Raw genomic sequence first — 20,000 nt, 5'->3', positions numbered from 1 at the left:
TTAACGTTTGATGGAATTAGTTGTTTTTTGACGGGGCGTGCGAATAATATGTCACAAAATATATGTAATTATGCCTCCTAATGAAGTGGAGTAGGGACAAAATAATATCGTTTTATTTGTACTTTTTTAAATTATTTTTTAATTAAGTCAGGTCAAATTTTTTGACGAAAGTGCTGCACTGGACACATGAGACAATAAAAGCGAATACAAACAGAAAATAATACAATATTAAGTAATACAATAAGAGTAATTAGTTACATAGCTAAATTAAAGACACTATAGGATACATGTGACACTCACTGTTGACAATGAACCGTTTCACTTACCTCAACTCTTTTTTTTGTTGTTGTTTTTATTCAGTGACACTTCTATGTTTGTTTGGGATTTTTATATTTGTTGTTATTTATTTTTTTTTTTCTTCCTTTTTGTCAGTTATTGTGATTCTCTATCTGCTTGTGGTGAAGAGGAAGGCGGTACATTGCTACCCACTGTGACTGAAATGTAGGACGGGGGTGGCAGGGGGGTGTTATATTTTACTTTTATTATTTTTCTGTATTTTTGTATTTTTTTGTATCTTCTTTATTATTTTTTTTATTTTTTTGTATTATTTTTTTTGGGGGGTGGAACAAAAAAAAAGTGTACCTTTTATTATGATTTCCCTATCAAATGAATAAATACATATTATTTAAAAAAAAAGAGTCATAAAATAACAGCCAATTTTAGGCAAAACCGTTTTAATTATTTTTGTTTGATTTATGTAAATTTGTTTAATTTATTTACATTTAAATTTGATGACGGATGCGTATTGTCAACTCGATTAAAACACACACACACACACACACGCACACACGCACACACACGCGTGTACATTTTACCTATTTGTGCACAGGTGGTGGCCAGTTTGCGGCAGTGGGAATCCATGATGGCAAACGTGAAAATACCTACAAAAAAGAAGAAAAAAAATTAAAGAAGGTAAATTAAAAAAATAATAAAAAATCACATTATATAAAAACAATAACTGCATCCTGTATTTATGTTTTTTAATGTATTTATACAATTGTTAATAAGCGGGTTTAGCGGAACACGACCGTGGAAGAACGCATCATTTAAATTGATTAAAAAACATGTCAAAAGGCAACGTATATTTTTATTGATCAGAAAGTTGTGGACTATTTTTTTGTGGGGAAGGGGGGACGCACACACAAAGTGCATTAGGGTATTCCGCCCTGTACAGGCAGGCGGAGGCCGCGCAGTGATCTGGAGGTAAAGTCGGAGGATTATGCTCTGATTGAGATGTCTGTCGGCGGGATATTACAAAATTCATTATGCTGCTCCTCCATATGAAGTTACACAGATGGGCTTTTATTAGCCGCCGCTCGCCATGTTTGCTTATGATAATTCAAGTCCTGCACACAATTTGCATGTCAGCCGCTTTATTTATTTATTTATTTTTATTCCCCCCCTCTCCTCATCCTCTTCGTCCCCCCTCACCTGCTCCTCAGCATCTTCCCCTCGTCGGACAAATATGCAAATATCGGGGGTTAAATATGACAAGGCGTCAACGCCATGAAGGTGTGGAGAAAAAAACAACAACAATAACATATATGTAAAGGTGAAAGGTCACGCGTGTTATCTCATCATAACGAGGGGCCCCCCCTGAGGAGCCACATTTAAGACCTCTCCTGGACTTTTTCTTTTGGACTTGTTGAAATATTTGTACAATAAAAAAATAAAAAAATATTATATATATTTGTTATTCACATGTGCACGTTGACAAATATTGTATTCCCGTTAAAGGGAGCGGCTTAAAATAAAGTGGCACTATTTTTAATGGTTAAAATGACCCATCCATCGTTTCTTGTTTGGCGGAGGAGGAGGAGGGAGGGGCGGGGGGCCAAGTGGCACCGGGCCCGGTGCGGACAGAAAGCTGGCCCCGCCGGTCTTACGGGACCGCTTTGCTTTAATTAAACGTAATGTTTCATTTATTTTATTGTTATTATTACACGCTATTATTTCGGCCATATTATTCTAAAGGCAATTATGTATACATTTTTAAATTTTTAAAAATATTATAAATAATAATGATAAAACAGTTGGTTCATTATGGGCGAATAAAGGACATATTTAAACAGAAAAAAATATATAAATATATATATATATAGTGTTTTTTCCATGCCCCCAATATTATTATTATTATTTATTTATTATAATTATTATTATAGTCCTTTCTCATCACTTTATTAATTGTTTTAGTGAAATGTGCACCACGGATACGCATATTAAAAACAATTAAGAAGTGCATTTTTATTTAAATTTTTTTTTATTACCAAATGTAATATTTTGACTTACCACGTGCTGACGCCGGCGGGTTAGGAATTCTTCACAGCGTGCGTGGGTGCGTGGGTGCGTGTGTGCGTGCCTGCCGAGATATTCCACCGCGCAAACACACACGCAAAGTCCGCCTATACTTTTGGACGTGCAATATTCGAATAAATAATAATAATTAAAAAAATAAAAATAAAAGTCCCGTGTTTCTCTCTCGCTGTTATCCACAAGACACGACCAGAACGTCGGGAGGTCCGCGCGACTCTGCCTCCTCCTCCTCTTCTTCTCTTCTGCCTTCCACAACTTTTTTTTTTTTTTTTCTTTCCGCCCCGAAAGACGCTCCAGGAGTGGCGCTGCGTGTCCACACCTCCCCTCCCACCCCCACCCGTGTACGTGTGCGCGCCTTTAAAGGGGCGCGTTAGTGCGGGGGTCGTGGGTGCACAGGAGCAGCACAGCCTCGACATTTGCAAAAAAAAAATATATCAGGATTGTACAAAAACATTATTACACACTCAAAAATGTTGGGTTAAAAAATAAATAACCCAATTTTAACCCAAAATTGGGTTACTCATTGGAAAAACAACCCAAAATTGGTTCATAGTTTTGAAAACCCAGAAATTGAGTTAAAATAATACCCTTAGAACTAGGGATGTCCGATAATGGCTTTTTGCCGATATCCGATATTCCGATATTGTCCAACTCTTTAATTACCGATACCGATATCAACCGATACCGATATCAACCGATATATGCAGTCGTGGAATTAACACATTATTATGCCTAATTTGGACAACCAGGTATGGTGAAGATAAGGTACTTTAAAAAAAAAAAAATAAAATAAGATAACTAAATTAAAAACATTTTCTTGAATAAAAAAGAAAGTAAAACAATATAAAAACAGTTACATAGAAACTAGTAATTAATGAAAATGAGTAAAATTAACTGTTAAAGGTTAGTACTATTAGTGGACCAGCAGCACGCACAATCATGTGTGCTTACGGACTGTATCCCTTGCAGACTGTATTGATATATATTGATATATAATGTAGGAAGCAGAATATTGATAACAGAAAGAAATGGGGGGAGGGAGGTTTTTTGGGTTGGTGCACTAATTGTAAGTGTATCTTGTGTTTTTTATGTTGATTTAATAAAAACAAAACAAAACAAAAAAAAACAAAAACCGATACAGATAATAAAAAACCCGATCCCGATAATTTCCGATATTACATTTTAACGCATTTATCGGCCGATAATATCCGCAGGCCGATATTATCGGACATCCCTACTTAGATCCCAAAAAATGGATTGCTCTTCATAAAACTAACTCCAAAATTTAACCCAACACTCGCAACTCATAAACTTATTAAAATTTTATATACACACTAAAAAATGCTAGGTTAAAAAAATAACCCAATTTCAACCCAACTGCTGGGCGAAAAAGGAAAAGTAACTTATTTGAGTTATTTTAACTCCAAATTTCGGGTTAATTTTTTCAAACCAACTTTTGAATTATTTAACCCAAAAGTTGAGTTGTGCTAACTCAATGTTGGTTCATTCAAAACCCAACTATTAGGTTTAATTTATTTAACACAAAAGCTGGGTAATGCTTACTACAATGTTGGGTTATTCCCAACCCAAGTATTGGGTTGTGCAATTTAGCGCTCTTTGACCCAATAGTTGGTTAAAAAATATACATTTTACTGCTGGTTTGTCCTACTCCTTCCCAACTACTGATCAAAATTATTTTTATTCCATTCAAATACTCAAAAGCAAGATATGAGTGACATTTTGGTCATAGTAGTTCTATACAGCATGCTGAAATATGTTCATGTACATAAGATAATGTTAATGAGATTAATCCATAATAAAATTCCCTTCAAGAAAAAAAAAAAGTACCTTTGCAATAAAAAAACATTTTACCCAAAAATGCGTTACTCATTGAAAAAAAACCCAAAAATGGTTAATAGTTTTGAAAACCCAGAAATTGAGTTAAAATAATACCATTGTAACCCAAAAAATTGATTGCTCTTCATAAAAATAACTCCAAAATTTAACCCAACACTCGCAACTCATAAATTGGGTTATTAAAATAACCCAATTTTAACCCAACTGCTGAGTTAAAAAGGACGAGTCCCTTATTTGAGTTATTTTAACTAAACATTTTGGGTTCATTTTTTTCAACCCAACTTTTGCATTGAATTATTTAACCCAAAAGTTGAGTTGTGCTAACTCAATGTGGGATGATTCGTAACCCAACTATTGGGTTGAATTTATTTAACACAAAAGCTGGGTTATGCTCACTACAATGTTGGGTTATTCTCAACCCAAGTATTGGGTTGTGCAATTTAGCGCTCTTTGACCCAATAGTTGGTTAAAAAATATACATTTTACTGTTGGTTTGTCCTACTCCTTCCCAACTACTGATCACAATCATTTTTATTCCATTCAAATACTCAAAAGCAAGATATGAGTGACATTTTGGTCATAGTAGTTCTATACAGCATGCTGAAATATGTTCATGTACATAAGATAATGTTAATGAGATTAATCCATAATAAAATTCCCTTCAAGAAAAAAAAAGTACCTTTGTAATAAAAAAAAACATTTTACCCAAAAATGCATTAGTCATTGAAAAACAACCCAAAATTGGTTAATAGTTTTGAAAACCCAGAAATTGAGTTAAAATAATACCATTGTAACCCAAAAAATTGATTGCTCTTCATAAAAATAACTCCAAAATTTAACCCAACACTCGCAACTCATTAATTGGGTTATTAAAATAACCCAATTTTAACCCAACTGCTGAGTTGAAAAGGACGAGTTCCTTATTTGAGTTATTTTAACTGAACATTTTGGGTTCATTTTTTTCAACCCAACTTTTGCATTGAATTATTTAACCCAAAAGTTGAGTTGTGCTAACTCAATGTTGGTTCATTCATAACGCAACTATTAGGCTGAATTTATTTAACACAAAAGCTGGGTTATGCTCACTACAATGTTGGGTTATTCCCAACCCAAGTATTGGGTTGTGCAATTTAGCGCTCTTTGACCCAATAGTTGGTAAAAAAAATATACATTTTACTGCTGGTTTGTCCTACCCCTTCCCAACTACTGATCACAATTATTTTTATTCCATTCAAATACTCAAAAGCAAGATATGAGTGACATTTTGGTCATAGTAGTTCTATACAGCATGCTGAAATATGTTCATGTACATAAGATAATGTTAATGAGATTAATCCATAATAAAATTTCCTTCAAGAAAAAAAAAAAGTACCTTTGTAATAAAAAACATTTTACCCAAAAATGCGTTACTCATTGAAAAACAACCCAAAAACGGTTAATAGTTTTGAAAACCCAGAAATTGAGTTAAAATAATACCATTGTAACCCAAAAAATGGATTGCTCTTCATAAAAATAACTCCAAAATTTAACCCAACACTCGCAACTCATAAATTGGGTTATTAAAATAACCCAATTTTAACCCAACTGCTGAGTTAAAAAGGACGAGTCCCTTATTTGAGTTATTTTAACTAAACATTTTGGGTTCATTTTTTTCAACCCAACTTTTGCATTGAATTATTTAACCCAAAAGTTGAGTTTTGCTAACTCAATGTGGGTTGATTCATAACCCATATTGGGCTGAATTTATTCAACACAAAAGCTTGGTTATGCTCACTACAATGTTGGGTTATTCTCAACCCAAGTATTGGGTTGTGCAATTTAGCGCTCTTTGACCCAATATTTGGTTAAAAATTATACATTTTACTGCTGGTTTGTCCTACTCTTTCCCAACTACTGATCACAATTATTTTTATTCCATTCAAATATACTCAAAAGCAAGATAAGAGTGACATTTTGGTCATAGTAGTTCTATACAGCATGCTGAAATATGTTCATGTACATAAGATAATGTTAATGAGATTCATCCATAATAAAATTCCCTTCAAGAAAAAAAAAGTACCTTTGTAATAAAAAAACATTTTACCCAAAAATGCGGTAGTCATTGACAAACAACCCAAAAATGGTTCTTAGTTTTGAAAACCCAGAAATTGATTTAAAATTATACACTTATAACCCCAAAAATGGATTGCTCTTCACAATAATAACGTAAAAATTTAACCCAACACTCGCAACTCATAAATTGGGTTATTAAAATAACCCAATTTTAACCCAACTGCTGGTTCAAAAAAGGACGAGTCCCTAATTTGAGTTATTTTAACTCAACATTTTGGGTTAATTTTTTCAACCCAACTTTTGAATTATTTAACCCAAAAGTTGAGCAGTGCTAACTCAATGTTGGTTGATTCATAACCCAACTATTGGGTTTAATTTATTTAACACAAAAGCTGGGTCATGCTTACTACAATGTTGGGTTATTCTCCACCCAACTATTGGGTTAAGCAATTTGGCGCTCTTTGATGTTGGTTAAAGACATTTTACTGCTGATTTGTCCTACTCCTTCCCAACTACTGATCAAAATTATTTTTATTCAATTCAAATATACTCAAAAGCAAGATAAGAGTGACATTTTGGTCATAGTAGTTCTATACAGCATGCTCAAATATGTTCATGTACATAAGATAATGTTAATAAAATTCATCCATAATAAAATTCCCTTCAAGAAAAAAAAAGTACCTTTGTAATAAAAAAACATTTTACCCAAAAATGCGGTAGTCATTGACAAACAACCCAAAAATGGTTCTTAGTTTTGAAAACCCAGAAATTGATTTAAAATTATACACTTATAACCCCAAAAATGGATTGCTCTTCACAATAATAACGTAAAAATTTAACCCAACACTCGCAACTCATAAATTGGGTTATTAAAATAACCCAATTTTAACCCAACTGCTGGTTCAAAAAAGGACGAGTCCCTAATTTGAGTTATTTTAACTCAACATTTTGGGTTAATTTTTTCAACCCAACTTTTGAATTATTTAACCCAAAAGTTGAGCAGTGCTAACTCAATGTTGGTTGATTCATAACCCAACTATTGGGTTTAATTTATTTAACACAAAAGCTGGGTCATGCTTACTACAATGTTGGGTTATTCTCCACCCAACTATTGGGTTAAGCAATTTGGCGCTCTTTGATGTTGGTTAAAGACATTTTACTGCTGATTTGTCCTACTCCTTCCCAACTACTGATCAACATTATTTTTATTCAATTCAAATATACTCAAAAGCAAGATAAGAGTGACATTTTGGTCATAGTAGTTCTATACAGCATGCTCAAATATGTTCATGTACATAAGATAATGTTAATAAAATTCATCCATAGTAAAATTCCCTTCAGAAAAAAAGATAATCTTTAATAAAAAAAAACATTTGACCCAAAAATGCATTACTCACTGAAAAACAACCTAAAAATGGTTCAAAATTGTGAAAACCCAGAAATTGAGTTAAAATAATACCCTTATTACCCCCAAAATGGATTGCTCTTCATTAAAAATAACTCCAAAATTTAAGCCAACACCCGTAACTCAGAAATTAGGTTGTCAAAATGACCCAGCATTTTTTAGTGTGTATGCTCTAAAGTGGGATTAATTAAATTTTGTTTGGTTCGGTAGTGTCCAAAGTGCGGCGTGGGACCCATTTTCAACCCCTCACTCTTTTTTGTAGGCCCCTTTTTGTAGACATTACTTTATATCAGTGTTTCACAATTATTTTCTGTTACAAACCCCCAGGAGGAAAAATGCCCCCACCTAAATAGTATCATTTGTGTATAGAAATTGTTACAAGTACACCTCTGCATATAGTATTGTATCCCTATTAACAATAAATAATACAACTTACAAAAAATGATAACTTTATTAACATTGTTTTTAGTCTGTGACAGAAAATATACAAAGTGCATCAATTTGCCTGAAAAAAAAAATCCCTTATTTCAACTTTCAAACATTGTCGACCAACTGGAACCATTTGATACTGAAAACTAAAGTTAAATAAAGTCAATTCAAATTGATCAGCAACATTAAATCAGGAGCACCATAGACGATAACACTTGAAGTCACCAAACAAAAATGAATACATTTGTGCTGAGGAAGTACGATTAATGGGCACGTTTTGTAGTGCACAGCTTTTCGAAGCAGGGTTTGAAGTGATACTGATAAAGCATGTCACACATTGAACCGTGAGAAGAACTGCGTCACCTATAACAAATGTTGTGTTCAGATTTTGCCAAACTCCCCGACAACCAGCGTCCTCTGCGGTGGACTTTTGTCTGTGGTAATTTTTTGTTTGTTTGTTTTTTACACGTGCTAAAAAAAAATAGCCCCATATGGTAATTTTTTGTATTTTTTTTTTTTTTTTTTACACGTTGTAAAAATATTAGCCCTACTCATTCATGGTCTTTAAAAAAAATAATAATAATTTTTTTACACATGGTAAAATAATAGCCTTATTCATTTATGGTCTTTTTTTTTTGTTTAGTTTTTTTAACACGTGGTGGAATATTAGCCCTATTCATTAATGGTCTTTTATTTGTATTTTTTTTTTTTACACGTGGTAAAAAAATAGCCCTATTCATGTATGGTCTTTTTAAAAACATTTTTTTTACACGTGGTAAAATAATAGCCCTATTCATTTATGGTCTTTTTTTTGTTTAGATTTTTTAACACATGGTCAAATATTAGCCCTATTCATTTAGGGTCTTTTATTTGTATTTTTTTTTTTACACGTGGTAAAAAAATAGCACTATTTTTTTATGGTAATTTTTTTTTTTTACACGCGGTAAAAAAAATAGCCCTATTTATTTATGGTCAGTTTTTTTTTTTTTTACATGTTATAAAAGACAAAAAATGGCTCCTTTATTTATGGTCTTTTAAAACATTTTTTTTTACACATGGTAAAATAATAGCTCCATTTATGCCTGTCCACAAATGTCCACTGTAGAGGACGCTGGTTGTCATTTACTTACATTGGAACATTTTTTCACCAAAGTGTAATTTCCTGCATGCATCGCTATTGGACACCCCTGATTTAAAGGCTAATACTAAAAAAATAAAAAATAAAATAAATAAATCTCATGTTGCACATTAAAGTGAACAGCTGGCTAGCATGCAAATGTTCTTTATAGATCCTTTTCCTGATATGTTGTCTTCTTCTCCCCTCGGCTATAATCCCCTTTTTACATTTTTAGTCATACTCCCATTAATGCAGTAATTAGCATCCTCGCTCCGCCAGGGAATTCCCAAAAGCATGACTGAGCGCACCATCAAAATTGACCATTTTATCATATTCATTGTTTCTGTGTTTTGTCTAATAAGCAAACATTGTTATGTCATTGTGCTACAAAGGTCTTATTGTTTTATTAAATATCGCAGGGACAAATACAATCAAAAGGCCTTTTATGAGGGAACAAAAACCATGCAACGTTCACACTTTGATACCTTCAAAATAAAATCTCTTACAGTCGTTTATTTAGCCAGGATGGACTATGGTTTTTTGGCTTTTTCTTTGGCTTTTTCTGCAACAAATAAGTAGCAGCAATCATTCATTAGTCTAGACTTATTTTGGGGGTGCTTTATTGTGGTTAAGTCCTTTTTACACTCGCATGGCAATTAATGTCAAACAACAGGATATGTGAGCATATTGCATTAATAAAAGTTATCACTGTCCTTTTTAATGTTTTAACTCATTCTGTCAAAAATAACTAGTTAATTAATGTGATTAATTGCAGACAATTATCGCAGTAATCATGTATCAAGGCAGAGTTACCGGTAAGGAGGTGTGGGTCAGTACACCGTGCACAAGTTTCACAACAAAATAAACCCCGACTGGACTTTATATAAAACTGTTGGCACGTTTTGCAGAAATCAATTAACTCCATTCAATTAAAACTGAGATTAATCTTTCAAAACGGAATAATCATTTTGGACTTTCGATTAATCGTGATTAATCACAGGTGTTTACTCACTTGCATATTTAAAATCTGCAGAAGACCCTATTTTTTTTTTACAAAAACATAATTTTATTGTTAGAATGTGATCCAGGAACCATTTTAAAGGTTTTACTTGAATGCATGTCATTTATTTGCAAAAATTTGGTAACAGTTTTGAATACACCACTGACATATGCCTGACCGTATAGCGGTTGAGGTAAACGAGCTTGTAAAGTCTAAATAAATTGCACGATTAATCCAAATGATTGTTTTTGGTGAATACTTAACTTTGTCATTTTGATAGTCCTAATTAAAACATTTACAACATGTTCCTGCAAAAGACATTCTGGCAATGAAATTGCATTTGTGTTCAAATATTGGACTTTTTAAAAGTTAATTTCCAGTATGCGAGCGTTGAATAACCTGTGATTAATCCAAATTCAAAAAGGTGATTAATCAGTTTAAAAATGTAATCTTTAAAAAAAAAAAAAAATCATATAAATCATGTCCAGCCACTCAGGCAAACCCTATTGTTAAAGTAAATGGCAACATATGCTGTCCAGATTTACTATAAAAAAATAAATAAATAATTTGACAGCACTAAATTTAACTTATTTTCACACTTGTCTGACAAGTTAGGATGTTATGGTCCAAAAAATAATAATCATTTGACAGCACAACTTTTTTTTAAAACTTATTTTCACACTTGTTTGATAAAACAGAATGTAACCATTAAAAAATAAATCATTTGACAGCACTAGTTTCTACCTAATTTCACACTTGTATGACAAGTTAGGATGTAACCGTAAATAAACAGATACATAATACTTTGACAGCACTAATTTGAACTTATTGTCACACTTGCAGGACAAGTTAGGAAGTTACGGTTACTTCAAACATTCCATGGCATCTTGACATCACACCCACTCACACACACACTTTCTTGTATTTGTTACCTTCTTGGGACCTCCGAAAAATGCCTACCTCTTTAAGACCACCCTTTCTAGATATATAAATATGTGCATCTACAACATTAATATCATATACAAACTATGCAAATAAAAAAAAAGGTAAACTTTAAATACATTTTTTTGGTAAATGTTTTTTAATCTTCATTATTTACTTGGTTATTACACTATGTCTCTATATACATTTATTGTTTTTTTTAAATACATTTTTGTCAAAGGGGACACATTTCAATTTCTTACACACACACGTGTTATTACATATGTTGGCCAGAGGGGGAGCACTTAAAATGTGTACACACACTTGTTATTTCATATGTTGACCAGAGGGGAGCACTTTTAAAACCGACACACAGTCAATTGGAAAAATCCCTCCTTTTTGGGACCACCCTCATTTTGATAGATTTCACCACCAGGCGTGCAAATGAGATATCAAGTGTTTGTTTTTTTGTAACGTGCTTAAGGCTGATGACAAAGGAGTCACGGACCACAGATGGCCCCTGTGCCGCACTTTGGGCAACCCAGCTGTAGAAGCTAACTGTTAATGGCCACCATAGTCTTAGTACCGTAGTGCATTTGTTCATCCTATGGTCACATATGGGACTAGGGGTTGTCTTACGTCAGCACCGGAAGTCGTAAAATCAGCTGTTCTACTGGCGGGTTTGATCGGGGATGGAATAGGGAAGTCCTTCTTTAGCTGCCGTCTTGTTTTATTATATATTGCTGCCTTTGCACCTGTCAATGTTTACTTTTGTATGCACATTAAATCAACCAAAAAATCCTGACTTTGGAGCAATGTTCACAGACTCTAGTATTTGGCTCTCTATTAGATGCAATGGTTTTGCGAATCGGGACCATGATTTCGGTCTTAACTTGTTCACCGGTCCTCATATGGAAGGTACTTTTCCTTATAAATCCTGTCCAGTTTTATTATATATTGCTGCCTTTGCACCTGTCAATGTTTACTTTTGTATGCACATTAAATCAACCAAAAAATCCTGACTTTGGAGCAATGTTCACAGACTCTAGTATTTAGATGCAATGGTTTTCCGTATCGGGACCCTGATTTCGGTCCTAACTTGTTCACCGGTCCTCATATGGAAAGTACTTTTCCTTATAAATCCTGTCCAGTTTTATCATGCATTGCTGCTTTTGTACCTGTCAATGTTTACTTTTGTATGCACATTAAATCAACCAAAAAATCCTGACTTTGGAGCAATGTTCACGGACTCTAGTATTTGGCTCTCTATTAGATGCACTGGTTTTCCGTATCGGTACCATGGTTTTGGTCCTAACTTGTTCACCAGTCTCCATATGGAAGGTACTTTTCCTTATAAATCCTCTCCAGTTGTATCATATATTGCTGCCTTTGCACCTGTCAATGTTTACTTTTGTTTGCACATTAAATCAACCAAAAAATCCTGACTTTGGAGCAATGTTCACACACTCTAGTATTTGGCTCTCTATTAGATGCACTGGTTTTCCGTATCGGTACCATGGTTTTGGTCCTAACTTGTTCACCAGTCTCCATATGGAAGGTACTTTTCCTTATAAATCCTCTCCAGTTTTATCATATATTGCTGCCTTTGCACCTGTCAATGTTTACTTTTGTATGCACATTAAATCAACAAAAAATCCTGACTTTGGAGCAATGTTCACGGACTCTAGTATTTGGCTCTCTATTAGATGCAATGGTTTTCCGTATCGGGACCATGATTTCGGTCCTAACTTGTTCACCAGTACTCATACGGAAGGTACTTTTCCTTATAAATCCTGTTCAGTTTTATCATATATTGCTGAATTTTTGCACCTGTCAATGTTTACTTTTGTATGCACATTAAATCAACCAAAAAATCCTGACTTTGGAGCATTGTTCAGTAAGTCTAGTATTTAGATGCAATGGTTTTCCGTATTGGGACCCTGATTTCGGTCCTAACTTGTTCACCAGTCTCCATATGGAAGGTACTTTTCATTATAAATCCTGTCCAGTTTTATCATATATTGCTGCCTTTGCACCTGTCAATGTTTACTTTTGTATGCACATTAAATCAACAAAAAAATCCTGACTTTGGCGCAATGTTCACAGACTGTAGTATTTAGATGCAATGGTTTTCCGTATCGGGACCCTGATTTCGGTCCTAACTTGTTCACCGGTCCTCATATGGAAAGTACTTTTCCTTATAAATCCTGTCCAGTTTTATCATGCATTGCTGCTTTTGTACCTGTCAATGTTTACTTTTGTATGCACATTAAATCAACCAAAAAATCCTGACTTTGGAGCAATGTTCACAGACTCTAGTATTTGGCTCTCTATTAGATGCACTGGTTTTCCGTATCGGTACCATGGTTTTGGTCCTAACTTGTTCACCAGTCTCCATATGGAAGGTACTTTTCCTTATAAATCCTCTCCAGTTTTGTCATATATTGCTGCCTTTGCACCTGTCAATGTTTACTTTTGTATGCACATTAAATCAACCAAAAAATCCTGACTTTGGAGCATTGTTCAGTAACTCTAGTATTTAGATGCAATGGTTTTCCGTATTGGGACCATGATTTCGGTCCTAACTTGTTCACCAGTCTCCATATGGAAGGTACTTTTCCTTATAAATCCTCTCCAGTTTTATCATATATTGCTGCCTTTGTACCTGTCAATGTTTACTTTTGTATGCACATTAAATCAACCAAAAAATCCTGACTTTGGAGCAATGTTCACAGACTCTAGTATTTAGATGCAATGGTTTTCCGTATCGGGACCCTGATTTTGGTCCTAACTTGTTCACCGGTCCTCGTATGGAAAGTACTTTTCCTTATAAATCCTGTCCAGTTGTATCATGCATTGCTGCTTTTGTACCTGTCAATGTTTACTTTTGTATGCACATTAAATCAACCAAAAAATCCTGACTTTGGAGCAATGTTCACAGACTCTAGTATTTGGCTCTCTATTAGATGCACTGGTTTTCCGCATCGGTACCATGGTTTTGGTCCTAACTTGTTCACCAGTCTCCATATGGAAGGTACTTTTCCTTATAAATCCTCTCCAGTTTTATCATATATTGCTGCCTTTGCACCTGTCAATGTTTACTTTTGTATGCACATTAAGTCAACAAAAAATCCTGACTTTGGAGCAATGTTCACGCACTCTAGTATTTGGCTCTCTATTACATGCAATGGTTTTCCGTTTCGGGACCATGATTTCGGTCCTAATTTGTTCACCGGTCCTCATATGGAAGGTACTTTTCCTTATAAATCCTGTCCAGTTTTATCATATATTGCTGCCTTTGCACCTGTCAATGTTTACTTTTGTATGCACATTAAATCAACCAAAAATCCTGACTTTGGAGCAATGTTCACGGACTCTAGTTATTGGGACCATGATTTCGGTCCTAACTTGTTCACCAGTCTCCATATGGAAGGTACTTTTACTTATAAATCCTCTCTAGTTTTATCATACATTGCTGCCTTTGCACCTGTCAATGTTTACTTTTGTATGCACATTAAATCAACCAAAAAATCCTGACTTTGGAGCAATGTTCACGGACTCTAGTTGTTGGGACCATGATTTCGGTCCTAACTTGTTCACCAGTCTCCATATGGAAGGTACTTTTCCTTATAAATCCTCTCCAGTTTTATCATATATTGCTGCCTTTGCACCTGTCAATGTTTACTTTTGTATGCGCATAAATCAACCAAAAAATCCTGACTTTGGAGCAATGTTCACTGACTCTAGTATTTGGCTCTCTATAGATGCACTGGTTTTCCGTATCGGGACCATGATTTCGGTCCTAACTTGTTCACCAGTCTCCATATGGAAGGTACTTTTCCTTATAAATCCTCTCCAGTTTTATCATATATTGCTGCCTTTGCACCTGTCAATGTTTACTTTTGTATGCACATTAAATCAACCAAAAATCCTGACTTTGGAGCAATGTTCACAGACTCTAATATTTAGATGCAATGGTTTTCCGTATCGGGACCCTGATTTCGGTCCTAACTTGTTCACCGGTCCTCATATGGAAAGTACTTTTCCTTATAAATCCTGTCCAGTTTTATCATGCATTGCTGCTTTTGTACCTGTCAATGTTTACTTTTGTATGCACATTAAATCAACCAAAAAATCCTGACTTTGGAGCAATGTTCACAGACTCTAGTATTTGGCTCTCTATTAGATGCACTGGTTTTCCGTATCGGTACCATGGTTTTGGTCCTAACTTGTTCACCAGTCTCCATATGGAAGGTACTTTTCCTTAAAAATCCTCTCCTGTTTTATCATATATTGCTGCCTTTGCACCTGTCAATGTTTACTTTTGTATGCACATTAAGTCAACAAAAAATCCTGACTTTGGAGCAATGTTCACGCACTCTAGTATTTGGCTCTCTATTAGATGCAATGGTTTTCCGTTTCGGGACCATGATTTCGGTCCTAACTTGTTCACCGGTCCTCATATGGAAGGTACTTTTCCTTATAAATCCTGTCCAGTTTTATCATATATTGCTGCCTTTGCACCTGTCAATGTTTACTTTTGTATGCACATTAAATCAACCAAAAATCCTGACTTTGGAGCAATGTTCACGGACTCTAGTTATTGGGACCATGATTTCGGTCCTAACTTGTTCACCAGTCTCCATATGGAAGGGACTTTTCCTTATAAATCCTCTCTAGTTTTATTATATATTGCTGCCTTTGCACCTGTCAATGTTTACTTTTGTACGCGCATTAAATCAACCAAAAATCCTGACTTTGGAGCAATGTTCACGGACTCTAATATTTGGCTCTCTATTAGATGCAATGGTTTTCCGTATCAGGACCATGATTTCGGTTCTTACTTGTTCACCGGTCCTCATATGGAAGCTACTTCTCCTTGTTGATGTCTCAAGAAGGGTGGAAATACAAGAACACACACTCACACACACACATAGAAAAAAAAGAGGCGTTATGCTGGTCTATGTTCTCCCTACACAAAAAGAGAGCGAGGGAGGACGGAGAAGAAGAAGGCGAGCTGTCAAGAGCCGCCTCTTTCTCACGCACAAAGGTGCAGCGCCACGCCTGGAGTTCAGAGGAGCTCGCCGGCTGCGAAATCTTTCCGCCTCAGGGGCGAAAAAGCGGCGCCTCCTTTTCATTTCAAGCGCCTTATCGATTGTCTGTTGTCATCCTCGGCGACGCAGGAGGACACTTGAAAGCGCCGCTGACGTGAGAAGCGGGGTGACCTGCTCTTGCCAGGCGCCCTCTCCTGACTCTTAACGAGCATCATCATCATCATCGTCGGGGCCCAGGACTGTTGGAGGTGTCAACGTTTTTCCTCTCCTCCGCACTGGAGATGACTTTAAAACAGTCTTTCATGTCTGCGCTGGCGGGGAGAAGACGGAGGAGAAAACTTTGCTTGTTTAGTTTTTTTAGACTATGGTGCAATGCAGATAATGTTCTTTGACAGTAGTCCATGTCACGGGCCTTCACTACATTCCACGTCGTTTACCTGACACATGAAACGTGACAAATTGAGGAGTTATACGATCCACTTTAGCCGCCAGACGGCAGAAGGGAGTTGAATATTTTCAAATGTGTCTATTATGTAGAGTGGCGCTGTCCATGATTTTCAGCAGACTGCATTGCAAAATGATGTACCCGCCCTCTTCCTCTCGTGCGAGATCCACCGAGGAACGGTGGATCGCTTCCCATGCATGCATGTTCGTACACGCCGTCAAAAACTATTGATTTTGAAACCGAACGGATCCGTACATGGGTAAGCAATTTACCTGACACGTGAAACGTGACATTTTGGGGAGTTATACCATCCACAATCCGCCAGACGGCAGTAGGGAGTTGAATATTTTCAAATGTGTCTACTTTGACCACGGCTTCTATGTAGAGTGGCGCTGTCCATCATTTTCAGCAGACTGCTTCGCAAAGTTCCTCTTGTGTGAGATTCACCGAGAAATGGTGGCTATCTTCCCTACTGTATTATTATAGTAGGCACGTACTGTCACTATGGTGATCGGTCCAGGCATGTGAGGAGACGAGGTCACTTCCTGTCAACTTGTGTTACGGCAGTTATGTTCCTACACGCCGTCACATGGTTTTCTATTCTCCTAAACTCAATTTCAATAACAATGTCATATAAAAGATTACAACTACAAAAGAAACGTTATTTAACAAAGCTATTGATTTTGAAACCGAACGGATCCGCACATGGGTAAATAAATTACCTGACACATGAAACGTGACACATTGGGGAGTTGTACCATCCACTTCAGCCGCCAGATGGCAGTAGAGAGTTGAATATTGTGTCTACTATGTAGAGTGGCGCCGTCCATCATTTTCAGCAGACTGCATTGCAAAATGATTTACCCGTCCTCTTCCTCTCGCGCGAGATCCACCGAAGAATGGTGGATCTCTTCCCTACTGTATAATCATAGGCTATCAGTCCAGGCATGCACGAAGACTAGGCCACTTCCTGTCAACTTGTGTTACGGCAGTTATGTTCCTACACGCCGTCACCGTTACCATGGTTTCATTTCAATAACAATGCCATATAAAAGATTGTAACGACAAAACAAACGTTGTTTAATAAAACTATTGATTTTGAAACCGAGCGGACAATTGTTGTATTACTTTACTTAGACTTAGACAAGCTTTATTGATCCACAAGGGAAATTGTTCCAGACAGTAGCTCAGTTTCAAAGGATGGAAAGGGTAAGGATGGAAAGGATAATGCAGGTATAAAGTAGACTAAAAACGTACCATAATTAAATCAAATACATCCATTCACAACACTAAATGGTTGAAAAGTCTACTTTTAGATACGGATTTTAAATAAGTGCCTCGGTTAAAAAAAATAAAAAAATAAAATAAAAAAAGCTTGATAGGAGTCAGTGGTGCCCCCGTGTGTCCTTCCTTGCAATGACAGAAGAGTGAACGCGTTTTAAATTGTGGCGATGATACTTTTACTATTTTTATGTTGTTGTTCTCTTTTATAAGCCATTTTTTATCACCTCAGAAAACACCAAGCACCACCCTAACGACCAATAACCAAATACAGTAGCGTAGTAGGCCCGAGTATTCATTCAAAACAAGGCAGAGGTTTTATTTAACAAGTCTATTTGATAGTTTTGGCCACACAGTTTGAACAGTAACACTGTGTTTGAATATAGGAAAAAAAAACCCCGCTTTTAATATATTTTCTTTAGTTGATAACGTAATGGACTGAGTCCTACGTTATGTTTTGCTCCACGTGTTTACAGGTGTTGTTGTTTCCCACGGCCTTGAAGGCATCATTGTTACCTGCTGCTTTCTCTGCCAAGGTTAGTCTTTGTTTGCATGTGTTCTGCGTGTTGATTGGCTGGGAGGCTGGGGAAAGGCGGGCGTAAGCGGAGAATGTGGAGAACATTGGGTTCCCACGCGAGTTGAGTGATAGTATGATGATTCCGTCCGTGTCTTAAATGTTTATTTTGGCGTCCACTCAAAGTACTGTAACTTTTCTTACTAAATGTATTATTTCTTTCTATTTTGGGAGAAAAAAAATATTTACTCCATGTCATCGCAAATGATGTTAACTTAAATATGGTCTAATTATGCAAAAATATATTATCAAACATTCAAACCATTTAAAAAAAATAGAAATAAATACTAATAATAATGATTTCAAAGCAAGTTATCCATCAAATTGTGCAATGTAAAAGTAGCAATAGATTTCATGGTAAAATTGTGAAATTTACTGTGGTTTTTACAGCATTTCTCTTAATGAAAAAAACTGTACTTTTTTTTTGCTGTAATTAATTGTGGTGTTGTTTTGGCATTTACAGTAATACACCGACAAATCTACAGTTTTTGATTTGCGGTATTAAAGAAACATACAAACTTGCAGCTCAGGTGCGCAAATTTCACTGTAAAATTGCATTTTTTTTATTTACAGTAAAATTCGGGCAACTGAGCTGCCTTTTTTTTTTTTTTTACCATAAAAACAGCAGTACTTTTTCCATTTACAGTAATATACACTACATTTTCAGGTGAAATTATTGCAATTTGCCATATTTTTTTTTTACATTGAAGTTTTTTTAAAATCTACTACTAAAATGCATTAAAAAAATGTGTAACAATAGTATTCACTGTTAGAAGCAGCACTCTGGGGCCAGATGTGGCCCACCACTTCATTTTATTTGGCCCTCGAAAGCCTGGAAATAACATGTGTCAATAAAGTACTTTAACTTTTCTCACTAAATGTATTCTTTCTTTCTATTTTGGGCGAAAAAATATATGTATTCCATGTAATCGCAAATGATGTTAACTTAAATGTTGTGTAATTATGCAAAAATATATGATCAAACATTCAAACCATTTTTAAGTAGAAATACATACTAATAATAATGATTTCAAAGCAAGTTATCCATCAAATTGTGCAATGTAAACGATTTCATGGTAAAATTGTGAAATTTACTGAGATTTTTGCAGCATTTTTCTCTAAATGAAAAAAAAACAGTACTTTTTTTTACCGTAATAAACTGTGGTGTCGTTTTGGCATTTACAGTAATACAACAAAAAATCTACAGTTGTTGATTTGCGTAATTAAATAAACAAACAAACTGGAAGCTCAGGTTTTTTTATTTAAATTTTATTAAATTTTACTGTAAAATTGAATTTTTTTTTATTTACAGTAAAAAAAACTAATGTACATTTTACAGTAATATTCTGGCAAGGCAGCTGCCTTTTTTTTTTTTTACCATAAAAACAGCAGTACTATTTTTCCATTTACAGTAATATACACTACATTTTAAGGTGAAATTATTGCAACTTTTTTTAAAATTTAAATAAAAAAAAATCTACTAACAAAATGC

At 35.1% G+C, this 20,000-nt stretch overlaps 1 protein-coding gene and 1 long non-coding RNA gene across 3 annotated transcripts in view; one reads left to right on the top strand and one right to left on the bottom strand.

The window, feature by feature from the left end:
* Positions 1-1,015, top strand: part of LOC133645035 (uncharacterized) — a 37,702-nt gene extending 36,687 nt beyond the window's left edge. The window contains exon 3 of the long non-coding RNA XR_009824880.1: positions 890-1,015. This is a non-coding gene — a long non-coding RNA (uncharacterized LOC133645035). The remainder of the gene's footprint in view (positions 1-889) is intronic.
* The window catches only part of pitx2 (paired-like homeodomain 2), a 361,241-nt gene that overhangs the window by 8,563 nt on the left and 332,678 nt on the right, over positions 1-20,000 (bottom strand). The window contains exons 1-2 of one of the 2 annotated variants that reach the window (XM_062039817.1): positions 2,350-2,594; positions 876-941 (exon numbers count right to left, since the gene is read on the bottom strand). In XM_062039817.1, the coding sequence (XP_061895801.1) occupies positions 876-921 (46 nt within the window). In that variant the 5' untranslated portion in view covers positions 922-941; positions 2,350-2,594. Of the gene's footprint in view, positions 1-875; positions 942-2,349; positions 2,595-20,000 lie in introns of those variants that run through there. The other variant, XM_062039818.1, reaches the window with a different exon arrangement.

Source organism: Entelurus aequoreus, linkage group LG28, assembly GCF_033978785.1.
Source record: "Entelurus aequoreus isolate RoL-2023_Sb linkage group LG28, RoL_Eaeq_v1.1, whole genome shotgun sequence".
Taxonomy (NCBI): domain Eukaryota; kingdom Metazoa; phylum Chordata; class Actinopteri; order Syngnathiformes; family Syngnathidae; genus Entelurus; species Entelurus aequoreus.
This window is presented reverse-complemented; position numbering and strand designations above follow the sequence as displayed.